This window comes from Dermacentor variabilis, chromosome 10 (assembly GCF_050947875.1).
Source record: "Dermacentor variabilis isolate Ectoservices chromosome 10, ASM5094787v1, whole genome shotgun sequence".
In the NCBI taxonomy this organism is placed as follows: Eukaryota; Metazoa; Arthropoda; class Arachnida; order Ixodida; family Ixodidae; genus Dermacentor; species Dermacentor variabilis.
In genome coordinates this window covers 62,766,923-62,794,573 of record NC_134577.1, presented here as the reverse complement: position 1 = coordinate 62,794,573, position 27,651 = coordinate 62,766,923, and the positions used below count along the sequence as shown (strand labels likewise).

Below are 27,651 nucleotides of genomic sequence, written 5' to 3'. Positions count from 1 at the left end.
TTCCTTACTCGCTGTGTCTTGTGGCCCAGTCTAGAGCATGCAGATTCGTGGTTACATTTGTAACATGTATTCGGATTTCAATCCGGTATAAGTGTGTAATTTTCTTTTGCTAACGGCGCATATAGCATGTGGCAGCTAACGCGGCGTAGTCCTTAACTATGGAGCATAAGGGTAGGGATCTGGGCTGATTGGTTTACGTACATTATGGTAAAACAGCTCAAACAATGTCTTGAGGCTTTTCAGCGTGCTGTCTGTTTTTCACCCGTCTCCTCGTCTGCGCTGTTCCGCCATAAAGTTTATATAGTGTTATCATTTACATGTATGACTCAATTTTGTAACATTTTGTAGCTTTTAAAATTATTTCTAAAGTAAAGAAAAAATTGATGAAGCACCCATTCACAATTCAGCGCTAGTAACCTGTTAATTTCCTGTTCTAATGTGCAACTACGAACAGTTCTCAAACCAAGCAATTCTTCTGGCTCAGTATTCAGCACTGTACCCAACCTGGCTGGGTAGTTCCACACAGGGGGCTCATGGAGAAAACATGTGCAGGCAGAAACAGAAAAAAAAGGTAAATTATAACTCCGTGTAGCAGCGTACACAAAAAAGTAGTAAGGAGTTTGAATTTTTCTTTTTTTTTTCTTTTTTGCCCTCACTGTAAACTTTCATTGCGGACTCTTGGCTTTTTAAGAGTAAACTTAAAGCTGGGTGCCTTAAACCATTCTGCTCACAAGTGATGTGGGAGGTACTTATATGTATTTTCTCACCGTTTTTGAGACATAGGAGTAACGGGATCTAAAAGTTGCACGTCAAATAGTTTGCACTGCGGATAATTAGAGCGGTGTCTCATTATAGCGAGTTAAACTACATATGTGCTTGATGCATTAGACGAAACTTTGTGTTTCTATCTAGTTGTACCAATGCTTCTATTGCGAAAGTCAGATGCCCACAGGTCGTTCAACAAGTATAGCAATAAAGCAGTTGGCCTATGCATAATAGTGTAATAAAACTGTTGAGAAGCGGAGCAGCATGATGAAAAAGCATGTTGTTCGCAGTGTGAAGGTTGCTTGTTTTTTTGCTTTTGTAGTATGTATACTAATAGTTCAAACGAAGCGTGATCCAACCTGCCGTAGTTTTCTGTCATTCTGAAAACAATTGTCACACTTACATTTTTCGCGATAAATATACCCTTCCACACAATACTGCAGCCGTAACCTTACGGATCGCAGGTTTATTTAGGCCACCAGTATAACTATATTAGGTTTTCAAAATGGGACAACACTTCGTACAGCAAAGATGGGCAATGAGCACTGCGTGGTATCATCATTGCTTTAACCATGCTGTAAGGAGTTTTTGAAGTAAGGCTGTAATATGTTATATTTGACTGAACATGCATGTACTGGCAAATTAGTTCTGCGGAATGCCGCAAAGGGGACGAAGCCTCATGAAAGCGAAAAATTTCATCTACCCGAATGTAGCATGTAGCTGCGATAGTAATGAGTTGCCATATTCAGTGTTCCTGGGCTTCGACTTGCCGCTTAATTCACCCTCGCGCCACGATCGGCTAGCCTCCTTGTTAGCCCAGATCGTAGAGCGACCGCCCGGAAAGGCGCTGGTCCCGTGTTCGAATCCCGGATCACGAAGAATTTTTCTCCACCGCGAAGCTTTCCTTTCGAGATACCCATATGGGTTTCCTTGTTAGCTATGTGCCACTTTCGTGTGGACGACAATTTTTCCCTTTCGCAGAATATACTGAAAGTGGTTACTTCAGATTTTGCTTATGGAGGTCTGGTGCTGTCAATATTGCTGTCGAGAGGAGGGTATACCAAAAGTTAAACGGATGTTCCTAAAGCTCCTTTTGCTTAGAGCACCTCATAACTTGCTGCCGGACATCTCTGCTGTTAGTGGGGCTGCTAAGGGATGGACATACTAATAATTGACTAGAATTGTACTAAAATTCTGTGTACTGAAAGTTGTTCACAATTTTCCTATGGTGGTCTCTGCCATGAGTGGTGATGCTGAATGGTGGGTATAACAACATGTTAGGTGAATTTTATAAGACTCTTTGTAGTGAGAGTAGTTCATAATTCCTGCTGACGGCTGTGCTGTAAGTGGTGCTGCTGAAGGATAGGTGTAGCACTACATTACAAAAAAAAATTAAGTAGAATTTCTGTGGTAAAAGAACTTCCCCATTTTCTTATAGCGGTCCCTCGTGTCAGTGGTGCTGTGGAAGGGTGCGCATAAGAATATGTTAGAAGAGTTTCGCTTAAGTTGCTTTTTCTGCCAGACCCCTCTAACTTGCTGACTGAGGCCTCAGCTGTATGGAGTTTTGTTTAAGTGTAGATATAACATGTGCTAAAAAGTTTCTAAAAATTTTCTTCGTGAAAATACCTTATTGTTGACTTGTAAAGATCCCTGCAATGAAAGGTGTACTCCAGTGGTGGTTAGAACAATGTGATAGAAGGATTTTCCTAACATTTTTGTGCTGAAATAATTATCATAATTTTACATATGCGGAGAGTCCTTTTCGGCTTCTGACTTGATTATTTCATGCGTATGTGTGCCAAGTAAATGTAACGGCGAAATCTACGTCTGTTTGGTCGCCAGAAACTACCTAAAGTGTGCAGCTTACCGGTGCATATTCAGCAGGAGCCAAACTCGTGTCAACGGCAACTTTAATTCATAAATTAGAAGTAATATAAGTTGACAGCTCTTCTTTTCCCATTTTTTTTTCAGTAATATTTCAGGTACCACAACTGAAGCGGCTTTGCTTATCGCACGTCTGCGACATCTTGACTTGCTGTTACATTTGTTCTTGACGTTGTTTCGTAGCGCTCAGCAGTTCATCAAGCGCGTTGCTAACCGAGACGCTTACTATGGTTCAATGTAAATGCCTTGTGTTTCGAATGACGGATGTCCGGAATTTATGCGTGATCATTGTTCAAAGTCATCAGAACATTGTCACTGATTACATCGGATTTGTCGTCTGTATAATTTTGGCTTGAAGGTTCCAAAAACAAGTGTGCGTCGCGATTTTCAGACTTAAAGACATTTGCAAAAAGAGACACTAGTCTAAGCTTAGCGTTGAAGATATTTCCCTGCACGGAACTTCGCGGTACGGCTATTTAATTAAGCCATCAATTATTTTTTTATGATAGGGCACAATTCCCTTCTTTCCTGTATATTTTTTTTTTCAAAACTTCTGTAACTCACGCAAGTAGACCACGATACTTTGTGGCCATTTGCCTTCAGATGAAATTACAGGAAACACATATTACCACGCAGAACCTACACTATAACAACGCATCGTTGAGAAATTGACACTAAAGGACGCCGCCAGCGCACCATGGGCACACCCCTGTGGCATTGCTCACCCGTTTGCGGGCAAAATAGAGCTGCAAAGGCGTAAGATTGATCTTCCTCATGCAGCATACTGTCATCTTCCCCTGCGCATTTCGGGCAGTGTCCTCGCTCTGTATGTGGCTTAAAAAGTATGAAACAATGTAGCGTGTTCTACTGCTTGCCACATCTTCTATTGGTGGATATCGTTCGTCACTAAAGCATTGAACGAATAGACAAATGATCAATTTAAGAACACAGCAGAAGGAAAACTTTCAATATTCGCTTTCTTCATATGTCAGAAGTTTTAGCCCTAACGCCGCAGATGATGACTCACTCATATCTCGGTGACGTCATACTTGTCTTTTCCGTGGCTTAGACAGAATTTACGCCGCCGTCTAGAGCAATGTGACAAAGTTACTTAGAAAATGAGGTTCATTCTGTTCGTATAAAGTAAATCAAGAGTACAATGTGTGTTGTTCTAAACGCGTTATGTTCGTCGTAACTTGCTTAAAGCTGGAAATTTTAACGTTATCTTATGTTCGTCGAAACGCGATTATCAATGCGTCACTGCTACTTTTACCTTCTACTGGCCTTGGTGTGCTAATAATTGCGTTGAAATAACACCAGCGTTCTCTTAACATTTTCTTTCAAAATGTTCTAGCGGCACTTGGCATTTTTGGGTGTCATTTGCTTTCCTAAAGTGAACGTTCAACTATCACGTTACACCTATAGTAATGGTTTGTGTCACGGTTTAAGTGCAAATATCACCTGAAAGTATTCCTGCTTTTACTGCCCACCCGGACCCCTGGGTATCTTACGAGGCCCAAAAATAGAGCATAGTAATGCGTATAATAAAATAACAAAGTGCGTACTTTTGTTTTGTTTCTTTTTTGTTTTTGCCGCAGTTGTGTTATTATCGCGTTTGTTCAATAAACAATGAGATTCGAGGAATATAGGACACTATAGACCACCGAAAGACCGGCTATCCCAGACATCAGAAATGAACACTTGCGCTTAAGCAGCGGCAATCAACTAAAACAAACGCAGCGAGGAAGAAAAAGTATCGGACGAATAGAATGTTGCGTAAGTAAAACTTCGACGTCTAGGCAACTTAGACATTGTTCCTATGTGTACAGTCATGGCGTGAGATATCGTCAACAGGCGAGCGTCCAATTACTGTGCAATGAAGCAGTTTTTGTCTCTGCAAAAATAAGCATGGAAAAATAATGATGCCACACTTCCTAATCGTCTTCTTTCACGAACAGTGACAAAGAAAGGCGCACTTATGCGTATCAAGCGCACTGTTTAGCCAAGTGTTTCACCATCCCTGTCATGGGCCGATAAGGTTGAAGATGGCAGTGTACAGATCCTGGAAGAATTACGTTTACTTCTAATTCAGCGATGACAATAATTTATTTGCCTGACTTGAATAACTTGGATTCTGTATAAGGGCACATTATTCAATAGTGACGTTATTTCGCACATATTCAGTAAAGCTAGGTCCGCGAGGAGCGGAGTTTCTTAAGCTTCAGTGCATACTTCAGCTTTAGCACCGCTCTATAGAATACTTGTACCCTGGTAGTATGTGTAGCATGTGGACTACATGTTGTCGGAACAGTTTTAAGTGTTTTCTTATGTGCGTTCAATGCAGACTTATAGCTCGCAAGCAAATAACGGATGTGACGTATTGATTTCGCCAGTTGGCCAGCATTCTATTATCAGAAGAACAGAGTGGGATAGTTGCTACTGCATAACGTGACGATAAAGCGCGAAAGGACGCACCCAGTGACAGAAGAGGAGACGGACACACAGCGCTACCAACAACTGTTTGTTTATTGCACATGGTTAAACATATAAACCATCACACAACATGAAGATAACAGGGCGGAAAAAAGCTACCGTCGCAGCATAGATTGCTTTTTGGCCTGCGACGGATGATTATGGCCAAAAGTGATCTATGTTATGACGGCATAGCTTTGTTTCCCTCTATTCTTATTGTACGATGGTATGTATGTTTGACCCTGTGCAATAGACAATCAATTGCTGGCAGCGCTGTGTCTCCATCTCCTCTGTCGCCCTGTGTGCTATATTGCGCGTTACCTTAAGTTCTAATCTTACTCCTTTTTTTTTTGCACACATTTGCCTGATATTATCCGTCCGAGTGAACACGCTGCAATTTGCGTCATGCTGTGAAAATTATTGCAAATGCTTGTTTGGACATTTCGACACCAAACTTATTTCAAGACATAAAACGAGTCCATAGCGGACTGAGTCTTCGTCCGTACACCGTTCCCGCTCATTGATCTATTCAAAGAGCAGGTACAACGTCTCACGAAGGCCTCGCGACCACTCATACAGGCGAATTTTTCCAGTTTCACGTCTAACACTCATAAATCGCGCGTAATAATTATTGTTTATGGTACTCCACTAGTTTGGTAGCTAAGCATGTCATCAGGTGCCTCCTTTTCTGCGTGAAACAATACATGTCTTGCTGCTGTTGTTACTGTTGTTCATGAGTGACAAGTACGTGTCAAACCGCTAATAAACCTGTGATCTGGCTTCTGTAAATGTAGTATTTCATTCTCAGTTATGTTCTCGTGGCAGCACCTTGAGAACACATTTTTCTTGTGTGCGTGCTCATTAATACAAATACCACATTAGAGATCCAGCAGGTAGTGAAGCGAAGGAAATATTTCATTGCCTGGTGGTTTTACACTGGCGTGATTCACACAAATCGAAACCCTCTGTTTCCTTTCTTCGCGTTCTGATTAGGCATACACACTTCGGCGTCAAACAACATGTAAACTCGTGAAGGAATCCGTGAAAGTTCAAAATTTTAAGAATGTCGCGTAAGGTTGCATGCTGCTATTGAATATATAGAAAATCGTTCAGAAGGTTCGCTTGTTGGGCACGTTTTCACATGCCTACAAACGGAGAAATCAGCGAGCTTGCCGCAAAAGGCCACCTGAGAATAAACCTGAGCGAATGGCGCAGGAAAGACGCTGATATTCTCGCCAGCGTCGTTTTATATTTTTTTTCACCGGTGGTTCTTTGTTTGCTCAGCTCGCTAGCTGCTCCGTCCGAGGATATTCCTTCTTGTAATTTTTACAGTTAAGGCAATTCTTTGAGCGCTACCGATAGGGGCGTTTATGTCCCGCCCTATTCGGCTCTTCAAGACGATCGAGCTGCCAAGTGGTCATTTCCGTTGCTCAATGCCACTCCTACTGAAAAAAAACTGCCTCGGTTAATTCCTGAATAGTGGCGCAGCCACAAAGAGCGACAAAACTAATAACCGCCAAATGTGCCGGGAAATGTATATATTTTTTTTTATGATCACCTCTAAACAGTGCATCACCAGTTCAAGATAAATAGAGAGGTCCAACAATTCAATCTGACTGAAATTTCAACTCACGTTGGCATTACAAGTTTTTTTTTAAATATTTTTCTCGAAAGAACGTATCTTGAGATCAAGCAACCAGTTTTATGTTGGATGTTTGTAATCGTGCTCAGCATGGCAATGTGTGGAACGAATAAAGGCAAAAGTGTAGAACTGTCGCTTCTTACCCAGACAGATACCCCTGGAGTCGGTGAGGCCATGTCTGCCGTAGGGTTTGTCTAAGAGGTGGAAGAAATCGTGCGAGAACGTGTTTGTGCATGCGTGTATATGTGACATTATTAAAAAACACTTTTCCAGCGCTTAGTAAAAATCAAAGACGGGAAAAAAGCAGAAGGATAGAAAGCAACAGTTCACGTTCTTCCTGTCCTGTCGTTTTCTATCATTCTTGCTTTCTTTCCTCTTTTCCACTAAGTGTTGGATATTTGTTTTCTTAAGTTTACGTGGTTGTGGCAATAAATACCTGACTGTGTATGATTAATGAGGTTAAATAAAGTGGGTCTAAGTACGTCATACATACTTCATTGGCTTTATGCAACGACAACTTCTGCTTAAACCCAGTGAAGTTACAAGCATGGGCACAAAAACTGTTACAAACGTTTCTCTTATCTTTTTCTTCTTTCCTTTCTTTTGTGAGCAGGTCTATATTTGAGTATATGGTGAGTTTTGTAGGAAGTTACATTAGGTTTCCATGTTCGAAATTCGTTGCTTTGCCTGAGCATCGCACCCTTAGGCGACAGTCAGGCAGACTTCCAAATCTTGCCTATTTCTACTTTCTTCTGCTGTCGTGGTTTCCGAAAGTGACATTGCAATTGTTTGTAGTTGTACGTTTCTGAAACTTCCTTCTTCTATGCATATGGTGCGCCGTCGAAATGCAGTACTCAGACCGCTATATGTGCTCCCTCTGATGTAACTCTTGTAGTCGCGTTTCCGTGATTTGGTGTGTTGGTACGTTCATGCCAGGGAATTTCTCAGGGCGTTTTATCCCAAATGTCCCTCTCGCATTTGCCGCGAACTCTGTAGTCTAGCAGATATTCAAAAATATGATTCGGGAAGGTCAGAGAAATTGTCAATAGCTCTGTGAGGTTCAGTCCCCAAGTTTGTTCAAGGGTAACGTGATCTAATCTACGACTGCCTGTTTTAAAACATCATCAGTATACTACCGGAGACAGATTCGGGATGACAGCTGTAAAAGCAATATTGCCGAAGTTTCCATGTGTAAGTGCGTCCACGTGGTTCACTCACTGCCTTTTCGGTGAAAGGGCGAAATGTGACTATTCGACACATAATCTTCAAAACAAAGGAGGGGGGAACGGAAAACAGTAACCAGAGATAACGGTCACCGAATTACAACATCAGCAAAAAGAAATTTTTGATAGCTTGACCATTAAATCAGGACATATCCACGTGTCATCGGGTACAGGACACCTCCATTGATACATCGTTGTTATTTTCTCATTTTATCTTTATTCCACAAAATTTATCCCGACACCTATGCCACTAGTTCTTGCAGGCACTGCAATGACATCGCTAGCCTAGACCATATGCTCTGGCGTTGCCCCTCGTTACGAGGCACGGAACAAATCAATGTGGACAAGTGGCTCTCCACTATCAAGAGCCCCGATGCCGGGGCGCAACTATGGGCTGTCCAGATGGCCCACGATGCGGCGGTCGGGCAAGGCCTGACTGTCCCAACGTGGGAGCGGCCCGCAGCGCGCTGAGTCGCGTACCTCAGGACCTTATTAAAGTTTTGCATCCATCCATCCATCTATCTCGATCCCAGGCACTTTGTATTTTGTAGCTTTATTGTCGCCAGCATGTTGCTGGACACCATCGGCCATTCACTTTCACAGAATGGCGATCCAGAATAATGCATCACTCCACAGAATTCTCTACATAGCTTACGCCTCCGTATATTTCGTAGTTCTTGAACACGTGGTTTCAAGCGTCAACAGTTAAGCTACAACACCATATTCCAGGTGACGTTTGCTTCTCATGAAGATTGACAGCAGGATCCATTGTGTCGTCATTTCAAGTCGAAGAGCACTTCGCCAGTCTTTGAGGATGTAGAAAATCGATGCGTCCGTGCCGAGGTAGCTTATTCTTAAATTCGTTTCTCGCCGTTTATTTCAGTTCATCATCAATTTGATGTTCTTATCTAAGATAAGCATACGCATAACGTAAACAACAAATGTAGCCGGCGATGTTCACGGCGTCCGCTTCGTTCACCACTCTATTCCGGTGGGTGGATTATATGTGTCATACGAACCACAGACGAACGACTAGATCTTCATCAAATAAACAAAAGAAATTGAAACGCAAAAACACGGCTTCGGAATCTATAGTTTTAGAAATGAACCACGGTGCATGACTGTGTTTCCGTGTCATGCGATATAACTATATGTCGGGCATCTAACTCTGAAATTTGTCGTTTCTTCTTCATAGTAGCGCTTCTTCGCATAGATACCTCAAGTACCCATGCGCGTCGTCTTGCCATGCTTGTGCTATCTAGGACTTTGGAATACATCATCGCAGGAAACTCGCGTCACAATCAACTTGGCCTAGATAATGGGGTGCAACAGTTACTGTACGGCGCAAGAGACGCGCGGATAGTAATTGCGCCAACGGAAGCGACAGCGCCGCCATCTCTTCTGAGAACAGCAAATCTACAAGTACGAAATCCTCGTATAACACGACCGTTTCACCTACCACGCGAAACATGATATCGCGCGCGTGCATCGCACATGCTTGATGCGAAGGTTCCTAAATTTTCGTTTTTTAAACTACGGTTCTTCAAAGTGCGCATCGTCACTTTCAAAAACTGTAGATTTGTGGAGCCGCTATTGCCGTCATATGCATGACGTTTCGTATGCTCGCGGTGAAGCCCACGAAGGAGAAAATTTGGCCAGGTTTCATGATTAACAGGCATGATAATAAAAGGAAGGGAAGGAATGACTTTCTTCGATTGAACATTTCCAGCCAAGAAAACTCGGCTGGAAAGTGGAGTCGAATCACACTTTAGGAACTGAAAGTAGCGGAAATAAGATGGACAAAAACTTATTTTTCGACATACGATAGACTCGTTTGCCTCCCGCGATAACATTCCTTGTCACGTACTGAAGTAAAATTTTAACTGTTTTGCAGCAGTAAACATTTCATTCCGTACGATAGTTCTCGTGGGTATCAGGGCACAGATGTGAGCCGGCTAGTGCGCTTTAGTACGTCGTAAAAGTCAATATAGCGGCTAAAAGCTCCTGTTTATATGTTGAAGCTCTTTGCTGAAAAAAGGGACAATGATGCATATTCAGCCGCTGTCGGAACGTGGAATGCCGGTAGGCTTTCGTGGCGTTGTGCTTCATCGTAATGCGTCTTCCGCAGAAAACTACAGTGTTGAATTTCTCGGTGCGTAGCTGTCACCGTTTGTCGCCCGAATTAGTGTCACTTCGAGAAAGCAAAGATTGTAGCAGATACCGCCCCACATCGCTCTTTCTCTCCGCCTATTTATTTCTTCCAGTGACCCTGGCGCCGCAAATATTGATGGTAATTCACTTCCTTTCAGGATTTATTTATTTAGTTAGTTATTTAACTGCCAGTTCCATAGAGAATATTTGCAAATGAGGGTTATATTTATGCTAAACATCCGTTCACGAAAAATCTTACGCATCATTACCAAGTTGTCTGTATAATTAAACCAATTCCGTTGCATTTTTTCGTACTCTCACGGAGAATAGCCCCTCCGCCAACGCTATGTCGCCGTTATTGCAACTGGTTCACTCATCGAGTTGAAATATTGGAATGCGGAAAACATTGGTTGGCATTGTTGAGTTATTCTGCTAAAATAATCAATCCTTCAACAAGTTGTTGAACATTTGTTGCTTAGAAAGCCGTAGTTTGGATCAGTGTGTACCCAAATGAAATCGCATTCTGCCTCACAGTAGATACTCTTTCAGCATCGGAGGACGTCGTGTGTACTGCGGTAGTCCAAAGGACACTTTCTCTTCTTTCTTTTTGATATTGTGGCTGGTAAGAATAAGGTGGTATGAACGCGGAGTCCAGGCTCCAAGCGGGCCAACGTCATGGTGGGGTGTGACTACCAGTCGACGTCTTTGAGGAGTCGCCACCAGGTTGTGTTCGTGTGCTTGCTAAATGGCGCGTCCGCTTCGGTGTATATTGAAGGCATGGCGATGAGCCGGAGTTGAAGCGCATTAAAAAGAAACCGCGCTTGGTTCTTCTTAGGCCACGCTGATCCAGGCGAAGAGTCTTCTCTGTGCCGCTTCCTGGGGCTGGGACTTTGTCCACTTACCTGTGTCACCCTGCGAAAACAAAACGTGCTCCCCACTTACCGAAGGCGTCCCCGATTCTTGGCTCGGTGTGGTTACTCCGCTCTGAAAATGTTAAAGGCAAAAGTACATTTAGGAAACACGTTGGCGTTGTACAAAAACTAGAGAACACAGGAAAGATAAAGACGATTGAGTTTAATATTGACACCCCCAACTGCGAGTTCTAGCGAATTCTTGTCATTCCCACGGAATGACGTGTGTTGCTGTACTACCTGTCGTTGCATTGTTCCCAACGCCGGGAGAAGAAAAAGCATGTTTTGCGCTGTTGACGTCCGCGTGAAGGTTTTTCTTAGAGCGCTATTGTTTGGTCTAGCTTTTATTTTAATTTTTGTTTTTGGTTAGGCTCGCGCGCTGTATTTGTTGCGTGATTTGCGCTAAACCCCCTCATTGCTAGACATATAGATACATTCGGTGCCTGGTGTACTCGTGTACAATGTTCCTTAGGCAATTTCGTTTCACGAAGCCATTGGGATATATCTACCAACTCAGCCTTAATATTCAGATCAGATTCATTCGCTTATTCTTTTGCGCCAACATATTCTTTACTTTCCGTTCATTAGACTCTTTTTTATATATATTTTGTGCATATATTGCACTATGACTAGCAATGTTCTCGTTTAGAAAAGCGAAGTATGGGTGTGCAGTGCACATGAGGTGTTTATCATGCAAAAGCTGTCATTCAGTAAAATACTATTGCACTCCACACAGTACTGTGAAGACTCACAGTACAGAAAAGAAAACGTAGATTTCGTAGATTGAATGTGCAGTTATTGTGCGATGTACTGGCACACACACACACAGTGCATGGTGACCAAACGTAGCAATGAACCATGCTTATATGCGGTGCGCTAAAACAAGCAATAGACTATGAACAGTAACTGTTGTCATTACAGCATGACACTAGTTACTGTTCCTTGCTTGTGAAAATCCTAATTAGTCGGAACTCGCTTTCACAGGGACAAATGCTTTCTTTACTGCGACAAGTTCAACTTTTATTTCAATTTACTCGGCATCAGGTCACATTGTGCCATGAACACAGACATTGTGTTTCTAGCGCTGTCTAATCAACGTGAACCTTTGTGTCAGGGTTCGTCCAGTTCCGCAATATTACCAGAAATAAAACTTCTTACAAGTTTTTCAACGTAAGCTTTGTAAAAACCCATTGCCGTGAAATTTTATAGCGCCTGTTATCTTTGAATCATCTGAGGGTCTCCCATTCACTTCCGTAGAAAAAACAATCTTATGACCACAGGTATTTAATCGACAACATTACTTTAACAGAATACGCGACCACTGCGATACAATCATTTGTAGATTCCACTTTTATTAGCGCTATATTCCTGTGGGAGATAAGCTTAATGTCTTTCTCAAGCACGCTGTCTTGTCCCAATCGGGAATGATCTCCTTCAGAACAAAAAGACTTTGGCGTTTATTGTAAATCTTTTTCTTAAAAAACATGTGGCAGGATGTACACCCTAGAAAACAGGGCCAGTTACGCTTGTCAACGATTATTTTTTTTTTTGCACTGGCTTCGTCTTTGACCCTAAAACGATGGGAAGTAGCACCATTCCAGAAATTATATCCTGAAGACTAAGCTGATGGGAATCGTTTCGAAGTGAGGAAATCACGCAATATCTTTTTATTACCTCGAGTACCAAGGGAAGGTTTCTTCAAAGTGTATATTGGTGAGGTTGGGTGAGTGCCGTAAGTGCGAAGCACACAGTGTGGCGTAGTGGGTGATAAAAACACACGTGAGGAGTGAATACATGCGCAGCAAGACGGAATACAAGAGTGAACCAAGGCGATGTCATATACATGAGCCATAGGTTCCGGGCAAGTGGCGTGCCTGCCTCTTTTCTACAATTTTAAATTTGTGCAAATCACAGCTCATTGAAAATGACCCGTTGCTCGATACTTCTCTTTTCGTTGTTCACTTGTCTCGCTTGTACCTGCGCCTTCCCTCTGTGAACCGTGCATCTGCAGAATTCATTCAATGTTCGAAATATCGCACATTATTTGCAGACTATTGTAAACATTGCAGATAATTTCACATAATCGCTTTGGTGTAAGGACCCCTGTGTCAAGCGAAAGTGGGAGTGCTCTGGGCTGAATTTGTGAGCTGCTTTACCGGTTCCGAACATGATCCTCAATTCTAGATTGCCTGTTAACAAATTTAAACCATGCAATTGGAGTATTTACCGGCTTTTCTTTTATTGCGATAACAATTGTGTGGACACTCCAGACGCATTTTCGCCGTCGACGTCACCGTGATGTTCCATATAAAGGCCAAGGGCAATAACACCGTCGTCACCGCGCGTCGTATGTTGTATGTGCGAGTTAAAGCACGTGAGGGAAGCCGACAATCTGGGGTCAGTCTGGCGCGCGGGAAGGAGGAACGCGGAGAGCAAACACGCCTAAAACCCCTTAAACTTCGTAAAGTATCGACACTTCCCTCCTCCGCCTTCGCTTGTCCTCGTTTCTCCTCTCTTTCACGCACCCTCCTCGACCGTGGCGCCGCCTACACTGCTCGAGCATAGCAACGACGCCAACATGCGCTCCTCGTCACTCCGTAGACGCTTCTCGAGCATAAATGGCACTGATGCACGGCGCGAGGGCCCACGTGATGCTATTAGGCCAATAGCGACGCGGCGTGGGCGTCGGCCAGAGCGCGCGAGGAGGAGGCGGCATTCTTCAAAGCGTGGCACTACTTCACGTAGTTTAAGGGGTTTTAAACACGCCGTCTTCCGTCGCGCGGTTGGCCGGAAGAGGGGGAATGGGAAGGAGGGAAGGAGGGAAAAGCGGCGTTGTGCTCCGGCAGCAACTGCGCATTTCCCGACCGGGCGCAGGGGAACTCACAATCGCGGCTCAATCTCGCATTCCACATATGGAGGAAAGTGGGGAGGCAGCGCTGGAGGGAGAGGGTGGTGGCTTGGACTCCGCCAACGGGTGCGTACTTTGCACGGGCGCGCGCGCTCGCACGCGCCCTAGCTTGAAACTGACCTGCAGGCGACTCATACTTTCGCGCTGTGCTCTCGCCGCTCTTGCGCTAAGCGATACTTCGCAAGGTCACTTCGCTCGCTACTGCTGCCGCGCTCGCTCACACCAGCGTTTTGACAGCGAGAGTCCGCGCTCATCGAGTGGGTTGTGTTTATGTTTGCTTGCGCGCGCTGGCACCACGCTTTTTCATTCAGTTAGTAAGAGAATTTTTCTAAGTCCATGCGGCCGATGAAACTACTATCCTTGCTTCGTATAGTTGTCTACTAATCTGCTATCGCAGTCTACTATCGTAAGTTCTACACAGTTCTACGCAATCAATGCTTCGCCTCTCGGGCGAAACTTACCGGTATACTTGATTTAACTGTTGGTTTTTCTAACTACGTGTTAACAGAAATTAGAAAAGCTTCATGTAAACGCGCAAACGATAAAGGACAAAGAAGGAAACATACAGGGCAGGCGCTGTGCGTTTCCTCCTTTGTCCTTTCTTGTTTGCGTGGTTACATGATGCATTCCAATATCCACCCCCAACTAGCCCGCCTCTCCCTGTTAAGTATGTTACAAGAGCTTCGGGTCAAATTCAACCATAAATGAATTGAATTTCACTAACACTGATACATTAGTTCTGCCATAAAGTTCTCGTAGTAGATTCCAATTCAAGGAAACGTGCTGAAAATTATCGTGGCCTTACTGGCAATAATATTTAAAGGCTTAGTAGACACCAGAGAAGGCGAAAAACTCTTCGTGACACCGTTTTCGTCATTCTGTTTATATTACATTTATGTGCACAAAGTCTTGACGCTTCTACGCACTCATTTCCCGGGCACCATAACTTAAGGTACGCAACGTAAACAATTTGCACTCGTTGATGTCCCCCTACCGATTAGAATTTTTTTTTTTGTTAAAGACGCAATGCTAGTCCAACTAATATATGCTCTGACGAAAACTCGAACTTTCCGCATAACGCCAGATCGCCGTCGCCTTGGTTCCGTCTTGAATCCTCGGTGTGAGGAATGTGTTCTCTGTGCAGGCACACCACTAGCCGAAACAATGGCTCACCGTTCCCGTGTATTCCACGTAATCGCGTTCTTTTTCACTGGGTCTGTTGATTAAGGACGGCTGTGTGAAGTGGAGGTGGGAGTGGGTTGGGTTGTAAGCTTTGTCTCTTTTTTTTTCTTCCTCATTTTTTGAACACCGTTTGCGGCCTCGCTAACGCATGACTCAATTTAAACTATGGAATTTCGATTGCTTTATGAATTAGCAATTTTCTTCATATGTATTACGTCGAGGCCATGAATGTTGTTTCTCATAACTGCTCGATAGCTGTTGAACATTCCTTCGGTGCGTCACCTGTTCCTGTTGCACGTGAGTTGCCTTTTAACTTTTTTTGTTTCCTGCACACGCAAGTATCGCTCAACTCATTCACTATGAGATGGTAATTGCGTCTATTTAGTTAGTTAGCTAGCTATAGTTTATTAGATATAGTTAGTTAGTTAGATAATTAGTTAGATAATTAGTTAGATAATTAGTTAGATAGTTAGTTAGTTAGTTAGTTAGTTAGTTAGTTAGTTAGTTAGTTAGTTAGTTAGTTAGTTAGTTAGTTAGTTAGTTAGTTAGTTAGTTAGTTAGTTAGTTAGTTCAATGCTTTCCACGCACGACGGAACGCAGAAAGTTATCCATACGGGTGTTTCTACGAACACTCTAATATTCAAAAGCAGCCATTTCGAAATGACAGTTCCTTCGGTGACATACCGTCAGTGGTGGCGACGACGAGGTGACGCGTGACACGGGTCAATTAGTTGCTAATTGACAAAGCTTTATTGTTTACCTCTATACGCTTATTTCCAGCGGGTTTGCCGTAATTGGGGAAATTGAAGCGAGCTCTCCGTGCAAGCCATGGCAACTTATGGATACAGATAAACGCGATTACCCGCAGAAACTGTGGCACGACAAACTTTCGCAGCCAGAGCGCGCGAAACCGAAACCAGGAAGCTGCAGAGAGCGCGAAGCCGCGGGCCCACTGCTTACGTCACGTGACGACACTCTGCATACGTCACCCAGCAGCGGAGAAGCTGTATGCTGTGGCTCCGGGCTCCTCGCTATCGCAGCGCGTTCCTGTTTTGTTTTAGGTACTTGATCCCCAGCTACAACGCGTATACTAGATAGATCAAGCGCCGTGATATAGCCGACCACCTACAGCCTGCTTCATAATCGCATCCCTGTTTTGGCACGCAAGACCCCAGAATTTGAAATTTTTAACCATGGTAAACTTTGCTACGCCGGAGTGCCTTTCTTCTTTTTACGTTTAAGTGCGTAATAAGATGAGTGCATTGTAAATCACTCACCGTGGTAGACTTTGGTCCAGGTCCAGATGTCTCCTGTGGAGAGGTAGACAAAGTTGGGTTTCTTAAAAAAAGTCAACATTGTTTCTTTCAGCCAAACAAAGTGAGCGAACCCGTAGCATTGCACTATCCTTTTTCTTTTTTGTAGGCTATCAATAAGTGTTAAAATGAACTGATTTCTTAAATGCAGTGACAAAAATTCTATAGGAAAGTATACCGGGAGGATAATAGGGCCTTCAACGACTTCGCGTGCGATGTGCCCTACCCTCCGCCCTCCCCTGCCTACAGCTCGCCCCAAATAATAGTCTGACTTGCTTCAAGCGACGACAACCAACGTTATCTTGGCTCTGTCCCGCTACGTCGGACTTGCACATGTTTGATTTTAGGCACAGGTTACGTGGGACGATAAGTTTAGTGAAGCGCTAGCTATCTCGCACAAGCACTCCTGCGTCCTCCGCAGCTTTCGATTCAGCCAACGTGCCAGCTACAATCATTACTCGTTCGTTATTCACAAAACAATATATATATATATATATATATATATATATATATATATATATATATATATATATATATATATATATATATATATATATATATATATTCACTTTATCGGCTGAGGCTCGGCTGGGCCCCATCAGGTAACAACGAAATCAATGGTTGTATTTCCCGTAAACGAACTGAATTAAGCCAACTATTCCTGCGAAAGACCTCTGCGGCCTGCCTGGTGAGCACTTTTCCGGCAGATATTTGTTAACTACACCCGATACTTAATGGTATCATATCATTTTGGTAAACTATGCCTGCGGTGTGACAACGTCCCACTGTACGTGCTGTAGTAGTCTGTGCCCTTCCCGAATATCTTCTTTTTTTCTTATACATCACTCGATTCAACGTTTTAGTAACATTTTGACACAGTGATGTGGGGCTCCCGCACCGCGGGACGGCGTGAGCCAAGGCCGGCGCCGTGAAAGACGATGAAGCGCCTACGCTGCACGCTCTTCTTCTGGCCCGCCATTGAAGTTTAAATCTAGTTTGGCTTTACTATTAAGCATACGAAAAACCGCCTGCTTATTGGCCAATCCCCCATAGTGGGTATGCGCCACTGTCTGGGACACAAGACAAGACAAGACAAGAGAAGCGTCTATTTTGCAAGATTCCGTCTTCAATCTACGTTACCCGAAATTCATACTGCGCCCGAAATTAGCTCGATGTATGTGACCTTTGTTCTTTTACTTGATATAGTTGCTGCATATTTCTCTGTGCCGTTTCGTTCACTGATGATAGCAGTGTTCACATCTGCATGTCTCACCGCAGTTTTTTTTTCTTTATTCTGATCTTCCTTGTGGGGCAGAGACGAAGTGGTTGCCCTAGCTGTTTCATGATTGACCTTGTTTTGTGTGTGTGCGTGCGTGCGTGCGTGTGTGTGCTTGTGTGTGTGTGTGTGTGTGTGTGTGTGTGTGTGTGTGTGTGTGTGTGTGTGTGTGTGTGTGTGTGTGTGTGTGTGTGTGTGTGTGTGTGTGTGTGTGTGTGTGTGTGTGTGTGTGTGTGTGTGTGTGTGTGTGTGTGTGTGTGTGTGTGTGTGTGTGTGTGTGTGTGTGTGTGCATTTTTTATATTGCGGAAGAATCCTTAGGTATGCCGAACGCGTTTACTTAGAAGCCACTATGCCCCTTACATCTACAGCAACTTGCTACATTATGACATACTCGCTCGTCGGTAATTTCAATTTTTATGCGATACCATGGCAACACGACCGGAGAAACTTATTCGCTGATTCCCCGCAGATGTGCATTTACCATAAAGTGTGTTCGGTACGATGTTATTAAACCTTGACTGGGGTCACGTGGGCCGTGCCTGTAGTAATCTACGATCATTTCCATTTAAATAATGTGTTCAGCAACGTTTAATTCGTATCCAGTACTTTTGATTTCTGGGACGCTGTGTGAGTGTGGGCATCGCGTGTATAATATCGGACCCCTAGAAATAAGGCGGAAATATTATGATTACTTATTCTTGCATAAACTAACTCACAACCACTTCTGTCTGCGGTTACTGTCAGCTGTAACGTTCTGCGTCCATCGCCCAAACTTGCGCAATCCTAGCATTTTTCTCTACGTGAATTGCTCTTGCACCTCTAACGCTGTAACACGTCTTGTAACACAACACAACATATTGCGTCATGATCTCGATGTATTGAACTCTACTATTTGCTCGTTATCTTACTTCTGTCTTTCATTAATTCAATTTCTTGTGGCATTTTGTACCACTGTTTCTTGAGATTTCCTGTTTTCTTTTTTTTTCGGTTTCATATTCTTTGTGTAGCACAAGCGCACCAATACTAAGGCGTAAATCTGTTCTTGGGCACTTTCAGAAAATAAATGAAATGAAATGAAATGAAATGAAATGAAAGGAGCTCGAAACTCCTTAGCTGATCCCTTTGGTGGAGTATCAGAAGCTGCAGCAAAGGAATAAAACCCCACACTTACCGAGCCTGAAAGGGAAAAGAAAACAAGGAGTGTAAATGGTAGCACGCAAGGAAGTAAGCACAGTAAAGGTGATTGGCACCATAAGATGTATTTAAGGTCAATAACCTTGTTTATGAGGGGCAGTCAAAAGCAATACCTTTCAAAAACAATTCGGCGCCAGAAGAGAAAAAAAAGATAGTTTCTTATAGCACAGCTCTGCAACGCGCAATGGGGTCAGCACCTTGCACAACAACCGCATGTAAGCTGTACCACTTAGCTTCTGTTGACATGCCCGGTCTTATAGGGAAAAAAAAATTTTTTCACGTCATCAGTAGTTTCCGAACTGCCGCTTGTGAGTGTAAGACTCCGTTCTCATTACAACGCGACGTCAGACATCGTACTCTGCAATTTGTGCAGCAGCGCGGTCACCGAAGCGCGTTTCACACTGCATCAAGAAACAGAACGTTATCGTCAGACTACTAGTTATACGCACACAGAAGCATGCGTCAGAGCATGGTGCGGATGAGCTTGCTGCAGATAGCTGAATAACGTTAGAGCCTTTGTGATATGCTACTTTGTTCTTAGCACTTACGCGAAGCCATGCTGACACGTTTACGACTTTACAATTTTATCGTTTCTTTTTTTCTGCACCGTTGGAAAACTGCACGCTAGTTATTTGGACGTCTTTATTTAGACCTTTGGGATGGAGTTTTAGAGCTTCTCAGTGTTTCTGGCGTGATAGCTTGCCTCTTTCGATTACAGTAATTTTCGCGACACTATGAAATTATTAACAGTTTATTCTAATGCTTGCAGGAAACGTTAACTTGAATATTAATGCAAGATCTTCTCGGAACGAAAATATGAGCGAGAGCACCGCTTTTATTCAAAAGGTGTGTACTTCATGCTGCTAGCTGTAGTTATGGAGGGGTTTAAGGACTGACCGGAGTGTTCGCATGGTTTCTTTAGAGTCAGGGCGCGTGAGTGCGCTCAAAGTTATGTAATATATTTGCGAACAATAGTCTATACTCTAAAGGCAGATTTTTTGGTAGGTACATAATATGCCTTCTAGATAGATTTCAGAGCTATTCCTTAAACATGCTCCAGGGTCTGGCAGAGGCGCACTAGAGATTATCCCCACTGGTTTAATATTTTAGTATAATAATTTGGCTTCTACATGTGATGGTTCAACAAAGCATGTACGTGTGAGGGACTGCCCTAAATACAAGAACGCACACGTCTTTACTCAGAAGTGAGGAAAATTAAAGAAGCAAAGAAGCTGTTGTTTAGCCGGCAAGAAGCATCTTACTGCTTCCGCCTCAGTGTAGTTCAGCATGTTTGCTCAAAAGAATATCAAAGAATTTTTTAGATCAATCTAACTGCTCTTTAGGCTCAACATTGCGATTGTCGCCTGATACCTCCTCCGTGAAAAAAAATCTCTTTCCTCGGGCGGATTTTCGTAAACTGTTGCACCGTTGCGGAAAGATAGATCTAACAGCAGGAAGCTTATTCTATTTTATTATTCGGCTTACACTTACCACCACAGTTGCACTCGATTACGCCAGTGTAGCATGTCCACCGCAGGTTGAAAGGTATACACCAGAACTCAGTCTGGAAGAGTAGGTTGCCCTTTGGTTTTCTGTCTCCTGAACGCAAAAGACAAAATCGAGTGTGAATAACCCATGTCTTAATGTAGAGTGAGGCTCTGTGAAGATTGCTTATCAAGTGAATATTTACATTAGATTATTTCGACGCAGAAGTAAAGCATTTCTGTTGTTGATGGCACAACTAAAGGTTGGATCTTGAGTAGCTCCAAAGTCCTTTACAACCGTGTTACGCTCTCCGAGTTGTTAGCGAGTACAGTGTAAGGCCATGAAATAGTTGTAAGTTTTCTAGATGCAATAAAAGGCTACAGAAATGTTTCTCATAATTTCTCATCACCTATGTGTTTATTGTAATTATATGTCACCTATATGAACCTTGACAACGTAGTAAGTCATCACATTGCAGTAGCGCTAAAACAAATTGTTGTATATCAGTTTATCCGGACCTGTACAGAGAAACATCAACGACAGCTTCAACCGCTAAGAAATTGCTAAACTTAGCTAACACGCCAAGCCTTTGTAAAGTGACTCAGAAAATGGCTGAACAGGGGCCCTATAACGTAAATCTATTCCAATATGTTTTTATTCCAATTTCCTGACGTCAAATTTGCGTAACCGCCGACGCAAGCATCGGGCGGTCACCCGCAGGGTTGTCTGAACTGACCAATCAAACGCTCTCCTCGTTCATAGGAGGTCACTTTTGTTTGCTTGAAAAACGAATAGCATTGTCTACACTGAGCGGCTTGTCTTATCTTGTTGGCTGACAACAGGCGAGGAGCACGCCCAAGTAGAGAGGGATTCGATAGGGCCGAGCCCCTGCACTGAAGATCGATAACCGGATGACGAGGGTGGCGCTGGCGTCTGCGATTGGTCCGCTTTCCCTTACTTTGCTTGCGGTGACTCGTCAACAATCGCGGCAGCATGCAACAGAAACCTAAGAATGACGCTAAAACGGATCCTCAGCAAAGAAGAGTTGGCAGAACGAGGTCGCAAACGTGCCGAAAGTGCTCGAAAACGTTAGACGGCCACGCAAAAAGTTTTATTACACGCAAATAAACCCATGCTCTCTGACAGCAGCGAGTAGCCAGTGCCCGAGCGATCGGCGGCAGCCATCTTTTATTCCATTCGGAACGGGGCAGCCTGCGACTATTCAGAAGAAAATTCAGTTTTGTTCGGCATATTAATGCATCTTTATCGCGTACACGTCACTTTGACGAGTGAGTTTTTGCGGTTTTGTGACGTCACGTCAGAGGCAGGTGAAGTGGGCGCAGCCCGAGAACTTTTGACCAATAGCCGAGGGCTAATGGCGAAGAGGCGTCGAATCAGAAATAACAATTTTCTTTTGTTCGGTCAAATCCTGCGTAATCCGTGTGCACCTGTTATATCAGATGGGGAGCTATCGCGGTTTTCGTGACGTCGCGTGGCAGACAGTTGAAATGGGGGTGGTCCAAGAAAGTTTTTGACCAATCGCGGAGGGCTGATTGCAGAATTGGAATAGAAAAGTTTGGAATAGCTTTACGTTATAGCGCCCCTGGTCTCTTTTTATGAAACATAAATAATGTTATATGCTTGAATAGGGACATATTTCAGTAGGTGAAATTACTTTGTCACTGAGCCTCAACTTAGGAACCTTTCTGAAAATTCGAATGAAAGGACAAAGAGGTATGTGAATATGTGCTAATTAGGCATATCTTTATGCAGTCTGTTTATCACGGTGGACAATTTTTTTATGATTATAATAGCCACTAGTGCAGAGGCACAAAAGAGAAGGTGCCAGTGCATATCATAGCCCCTACAGCCTCGCGGATAAAATATCGCATAACATCAATCTTAACAACGACCGTTAAGCAAAAAAAACTCATATTCAAATCATATTAGCTTCAAAGCGCCGTGCTGCCCCCTCCCCCCCAAACGATGTCGCGATTTGGAGCGACCGCTCGTGCAAACGAAGAAAACAGACCAATGAAGTCAGAGAAATCATAGGGTAAAACAGCTGTCATGTTTTAGTTTTTATGTAGCAACAATAAGCATAGGCGAAGGGAAAGTGGACGAATAGACAACTCTCCGGAAGGTGGGAACCGAACCCGCATGTTAGCACTACACAGGAAGTACTTTATTAAAAAAAGGCGCACTGAATAAAAACCGTAAATCAGCGTAGACTTATAAAGTATTGTTTCAGAACGCTTCTTCCGCTATCCTTGCGGTAAATACTTTACTGCATTAGAAAATTAAGGTGAAAGTTTAAGCCTGTTCGACAACGTGACGTCACTAATTTCGAAGAGGCTTTCTTCTTCTTTCTTTGTCTTTTCGAGGGGGTGTCTTTGTGGGGCTGCTTAAAAGTTCCTTAAACTTGATACATTCAGTGTTTTTTTTTTTGAGCTGATACAACACAATGCAATCAATTTTCGCTGACAGAAAACTTAACCAGACTGCAGCAGACGCCGTCAAAATCTGTTACGTCATGGCTGGCTGATGCGGGAGCTTCAAGGTGGCATCGGCTTTTGTTCTTTCGGTTTTCTTTTCTTGCGTTTTGTCTGGCTGACCACTCCTCTCCTCTTTGTTCCACTGGACTTTTCTTGTAGGAGGGTAATGTAAAGGTAATGTAAAGGTAATGTAAAGGTAATGAGGGTAAAGGTAAAATCAATTTTCTCTTTAACGCCGCTTTAAGCTACCGCGGCGGCTATCCTCCAGGTCCCTTTCTCCGGGTGTTTGCGTACGTGCAAAAATTTGCCGCACGAGCAATTTGCAAGATGTAAGCTGCTCCCCCACCCCGCTGCGTCGAGTTGTGCTTGCTTTCGCTTACACTTCACATTTCCTTATTATTATGCACTAATTTTCAAATCAAACAACAAGTTATATGTTCCTGTATGCTGTATCTGACTTCATTTGTCTGTTTCCTCGATAAGAAACTGTAGCTAACGAAAAATCGAGCGTCTCGGATCTTGCAGTCTAGTTATTGCCATTGATGTTTCCCCTTAAAGTACCGCTTAAAATGCTTGCTCGAAAAGCGTCGCTGACTTTGTCACGGATCTGCATCGTTTCCAAGAAGCGTGGGCTTCCCCCCGCGCTAAATAAAACATCCGAAAATACAGCCCGCCATATTTCATCGGATTGCGATTGGTAACGCTTCAAGGCTAGTGCGCTTGCGTTATCGACCATAAAATCAGGAAGCTCATAGTGCGACGAAACGGAAGTGCGTGTTTCTTTTTGTTCGCTTTGTCTTTGGGAATTGTTTACCGAGCGTAATTCTAATTACCTGAACTGATTACCTGAAACGGGCATGATTACCCTGGAACCGAGCCAAATTATTATTCCACTAAAATTTGTATTTCTGCGCACAGAAAACCGCCTTTATAATTCCCGCTTTTCTGTTACTAAACCACCAGTGTGCATTGCATTTGATCAGCGCATCAGCAGTAATGAAAGGGTCATATAACAGACAAATATGACAACAATATATAAGCCTCTGTGACAGTTGACACCTATCAGGTCCCTGTCACGTCCTCAGCCTAGCAATCAAGATGACTCGTATGGTCGGAGAAGTTGGACTCAGAGGAGAAATCAAAGTATAAGTTTTTTTTTTTATGTTTTCTATTTTTCTCATGGTTTCCTTCTTATAGGCTATTTCTCACCCCCGTACCCTTCCCTTCTATACTAGCTTGCAGGCGAATTTTTTTACTCCGACAAGCCTCTCTGGTTTTAAACAGTGAGCTATTTCGCTTTCCATATGGTGCATGAGTTGTAGTTCTAGTTTACCTCCTTCCGCAGACTGGCTTTTAGCGTCCTCCTGGCCAGTCCGTCCAGGTAACCTTTGTAGAGACCTTGCTTGGGCACCATCAAGAAGATAGAGCGTGGCCTGTTAAAGAAGGAAATGACTTCGCGTTAACAACTTTTCTCCCTCTAACCAAAATGTTTCTTCTAATATTAAATTTTTTTAATTTGTTTACGCGTTTCAAAGGCGCACGTCGTTTAATACTGCTTCTTTTCGTACAATTCTGGCGGGAGCAAGGGCGCACTCTGCTTTTATACCATAGAATGCATGCTTTAAATAATCACTCGCGAAGGCGTAGTTCCGCCAGCCTGGGTTGGCGCGCAGACTTTGAATGCAGTAAGATTAGAACGTTCGTATACTGTAAGCTAACATGGTTTCGCTAACTCCTCATGTACTTCCCTTAGGGCCCGCGTTTCGATGGCAGAACTGAATCCAGGCCGTCTTGAATGCATGGCAGTTCAGCAGATGCCTTTATGTTTGCATCAGTTTTGATACTTCGCTCAGCAGTCTGCACACGTCTCTTGGCAACATTTCATCATCATCATCAGCCTGGTTACGCCCACTGCAGGGCAAAGGCCTCTCCCATACTTCTCCAACTACCCCGGTCATGTACTAATTGTGGCCATGTTGTCCCTGCAAACTTCTTAATCTCATCCGCCCACCTAACTTTCTGCCGCCCTCTACTACGCTTCCCTTCCCTTTGAATCCATTCTGTAACTCTTAATGACCATCGGTTATCTTCCCTCCTCATTACGTGTCCTGCCCATGCCCCCCCCCCCATTTCTTTTTCTTGATTTCAACTAAGATATCATTAACTCGCGTTTGTTCCCTCACCCAATCTGCTCTTTTCTTATCCCTTAACGTTACACCTATCATTCTTCTTTCCATAGCTCGTTGCGTCGTCCTCAATTTAAGTAGAACCCTTTTCGTAAGCCTCCAGGTTTCTGCCCCGTACGTGAGTACAGGTGGGACACAGATATTATAAACATTTCTCTTGAGGGATAATGGCAATCTGCTGTTCATGATCTCAGAATGCCTGCCAAACGCACTCCACTAACTATTCTTTCCGAAAGCATTCCATCCCATAATTTCTGCTGCGTGCGTTCTACGCGAACTTAGACAACATATGCCAATCAATGGGTTCTGCATATGTGGGCATTTAAAAAAGCGCAGGCAAGAGAGACGCAGACTTTGAGGTGCCCTGGGACAGGGTGTTGTACAATCGCGCGTACAGATGTTTATATCATGTCAATATAAGGCGAAGATAACTCATGGCGTTTCCGGCTATAAGCCACCATCTATAGTTATAGCAGGTCAAAACTAAACGGAACGTAAATGTACGTTCAACAAAACCTGCAGTACTTTACAGAGTGCGCGTTGTTCAGCGTCTGAAACAGGCAACGTTGGCGTGCCACGCTGTTCATTGAACAGTGTCGTTCTTCGCGAGGTCTGAGGTTCCGGTGCAAGTACGTTAGGCGAACCCGCCCAATGTGGCGAAAATTGGAGAGTTTTGGAACTGGGGACCCAAGCTGTTTCGGTAGTCGAAAAAATTGCAGGCCGCAAGTGCGCATGCGCAGAACCCGAGCCAGTCTTGGGTTCTTGCGTTCGCTTTGCCCCCAAGGCCCAAAAATCGAGAACTATCATGTGTCCCCAAGCCGCCTTGGTTCTTAAAACAGCGCACTTAATTCGTAGTACTAACACATTGATTACGTTCATTACATATTAGTGTTGGCCCTTTTTGCTAAAAAAAATGCATTGTGTTCGTTTTCACTTGTAAAAAAAAACTTTCGTTTTTTTTCTTGCACATTCTTTTTTCTCACGGCGGCGTCTCGAGCGCTCGATCCTACGCCGTCTGCGTTTGACCCAGTTCTCAAACTCTGCTGCACCTCTAAGCCCAAGAGCAGCGTACCCAACGCGGCTTGCGAACCCAGAGTCTTGGGTCCCCAATTCTAAAACTCTCTACTAACTGGGTGCTCCCTGCTACGCCTCTTGTAGATGGTGGCTTTCAGTCGTCAACACCATGAGTTATCTTTGCCTTATATCAGACATTTTAGTGCGATTCTCCGGCGGCTACACAACGTGGAACTCGCACGATTACCCTCGAACTATTTCTTTGGCATCGGTATTCGGGTATTCAAGCGAATTGACCTGCAGCCCGTACACATCGCTTGGGCAGCTCGCACCAGCTTCGGTTACGCGAGAACCGTAGGGAAGCGTTCCTTCACTTACTTGGATTGCATCATCTACAAGGAAACTGGTCAACGAACGCTCGTATCTCTCGCGCCCGGCCTAGTTCGTAAGTCTGCATTTAGATTTTGAACAGATGACAGGCTAGCTGAAAACTCTGACTGAGCAGCCAAAGGGCGGTGGTCGCACTACATCTAGGCTGCGTTACTGGCCGACGAACTGCTGCGCGTGCTTTCTGCCACAAACCTCGCGCCTCGGCTTGGTCCCGTTAATCTTCTTGCACAACGTGCCTAGCTTGTTCGGTGCAGAAAAAAAAATGGCTGTGGCTTAGCTAAGGTTACGCCCAGGATGCGAAGCATACTAGCCTTTATTTTAACGCGACAGCGTTAAGGAGCTCGTGTCGCAGAAAAGCCGGTGTCGTCGGTGTCGGTGTCTGCGGCGTTGCACTTCATGAATAAATCGTTGTCGCGCCGAACGCTGCGTTGCTCGACGCTCACCGCGTCCGATGCGGGGGGCGACGCCGCGAGCGACGGCGCGAGTTGGAGCCCCGTTTCTCCTCTCTCGTGACGTCACAGTGTCACGTGGTATTGAAGGCGACACCGCCGCGCCTGAGGAGCTGGGTTGAGCTCTAGTAGTATGCTTCGCATAAAACGCGAACTCCAGCTCTTTCCACTATGTTATTAAGGTAATTGATACCGCTATGTGCCCACAGGATGACCGCGGTGGCCCTCAGCGGGATAACAGTTCTCAGTCTTGAGGCGTTATGTGCGCTCGCAGCTCCATGAAAATGTTGTCAGCGGTGCCCACCGGAAGCTGGCACGAGTGAGCCGCGGAAAATAAACGCTGAACTCGCGTCTCAAAGCTCCTTTCCAGTTGGTGGTGGCATGATCTGCTAAGGTCGCTTCTCAGTGTGCCTTTCAGTGCGCCCATGACGAAACCACGCTTCACTTTTTTAGAGTGTGCCAATGTACAAACGCAAAAAAAAAATTTCTTGGTGCGCGGAACGTAGCTTCAGCAACCATGATGCTCACTGAAGAACACTTTGAGGTCCAGGAGCCGGAGCTCTAAATATGGGTGACTTTGGTGCATGAAGAACGTGGAAGGGCAGTTAAAATGCCAACAAGTCCATAAACCCGCTGACAGTTGTTCTGCATAAGTTCGGGAAGCGGATGCCTCCGATCGCTTCGATTGCCTTTTAGACCATGTGACGCAA

General features: G+C 44.1%; 1 protein-coding gene across 1 annotated transcript in view; it reads right to left on the bottom strand.

The window, feature by feature from the left end:
- Window positions 1-27,651, bottom strand: part of LOC142559271 (uncharacterized) — a 235,862-nt gene that overhangs the window by 188,789 nt on the left and 19,422 nt on the right. Inside the window, exons 2-6 of the mRNA XM_075670893.1 lie at window positions 24,236-24,335; window positions 20,414-20,521; window positions 18,900-18,904; window positions 16,416-16,476; window positions 11,080-11,121 (exon numbers count right to left, since the gene is read on the bottom strand). Coding sequence (XP_075527008.1) covers window positions 11,080-11,121; window positions 16,416-16,476; window positions 18,900-18,904; window positions 20,414-20,521; window positions 24,236-24,335 — 316 coding nt within the window. The remainder of the gene's footprint in view (window positions 1-11,079; window positions 11,122-16,415; window positions 16,477-18,899; window positions 18,905-20,413; window positions 20,522-24,235; window positions 24,336-27,651) is intronic.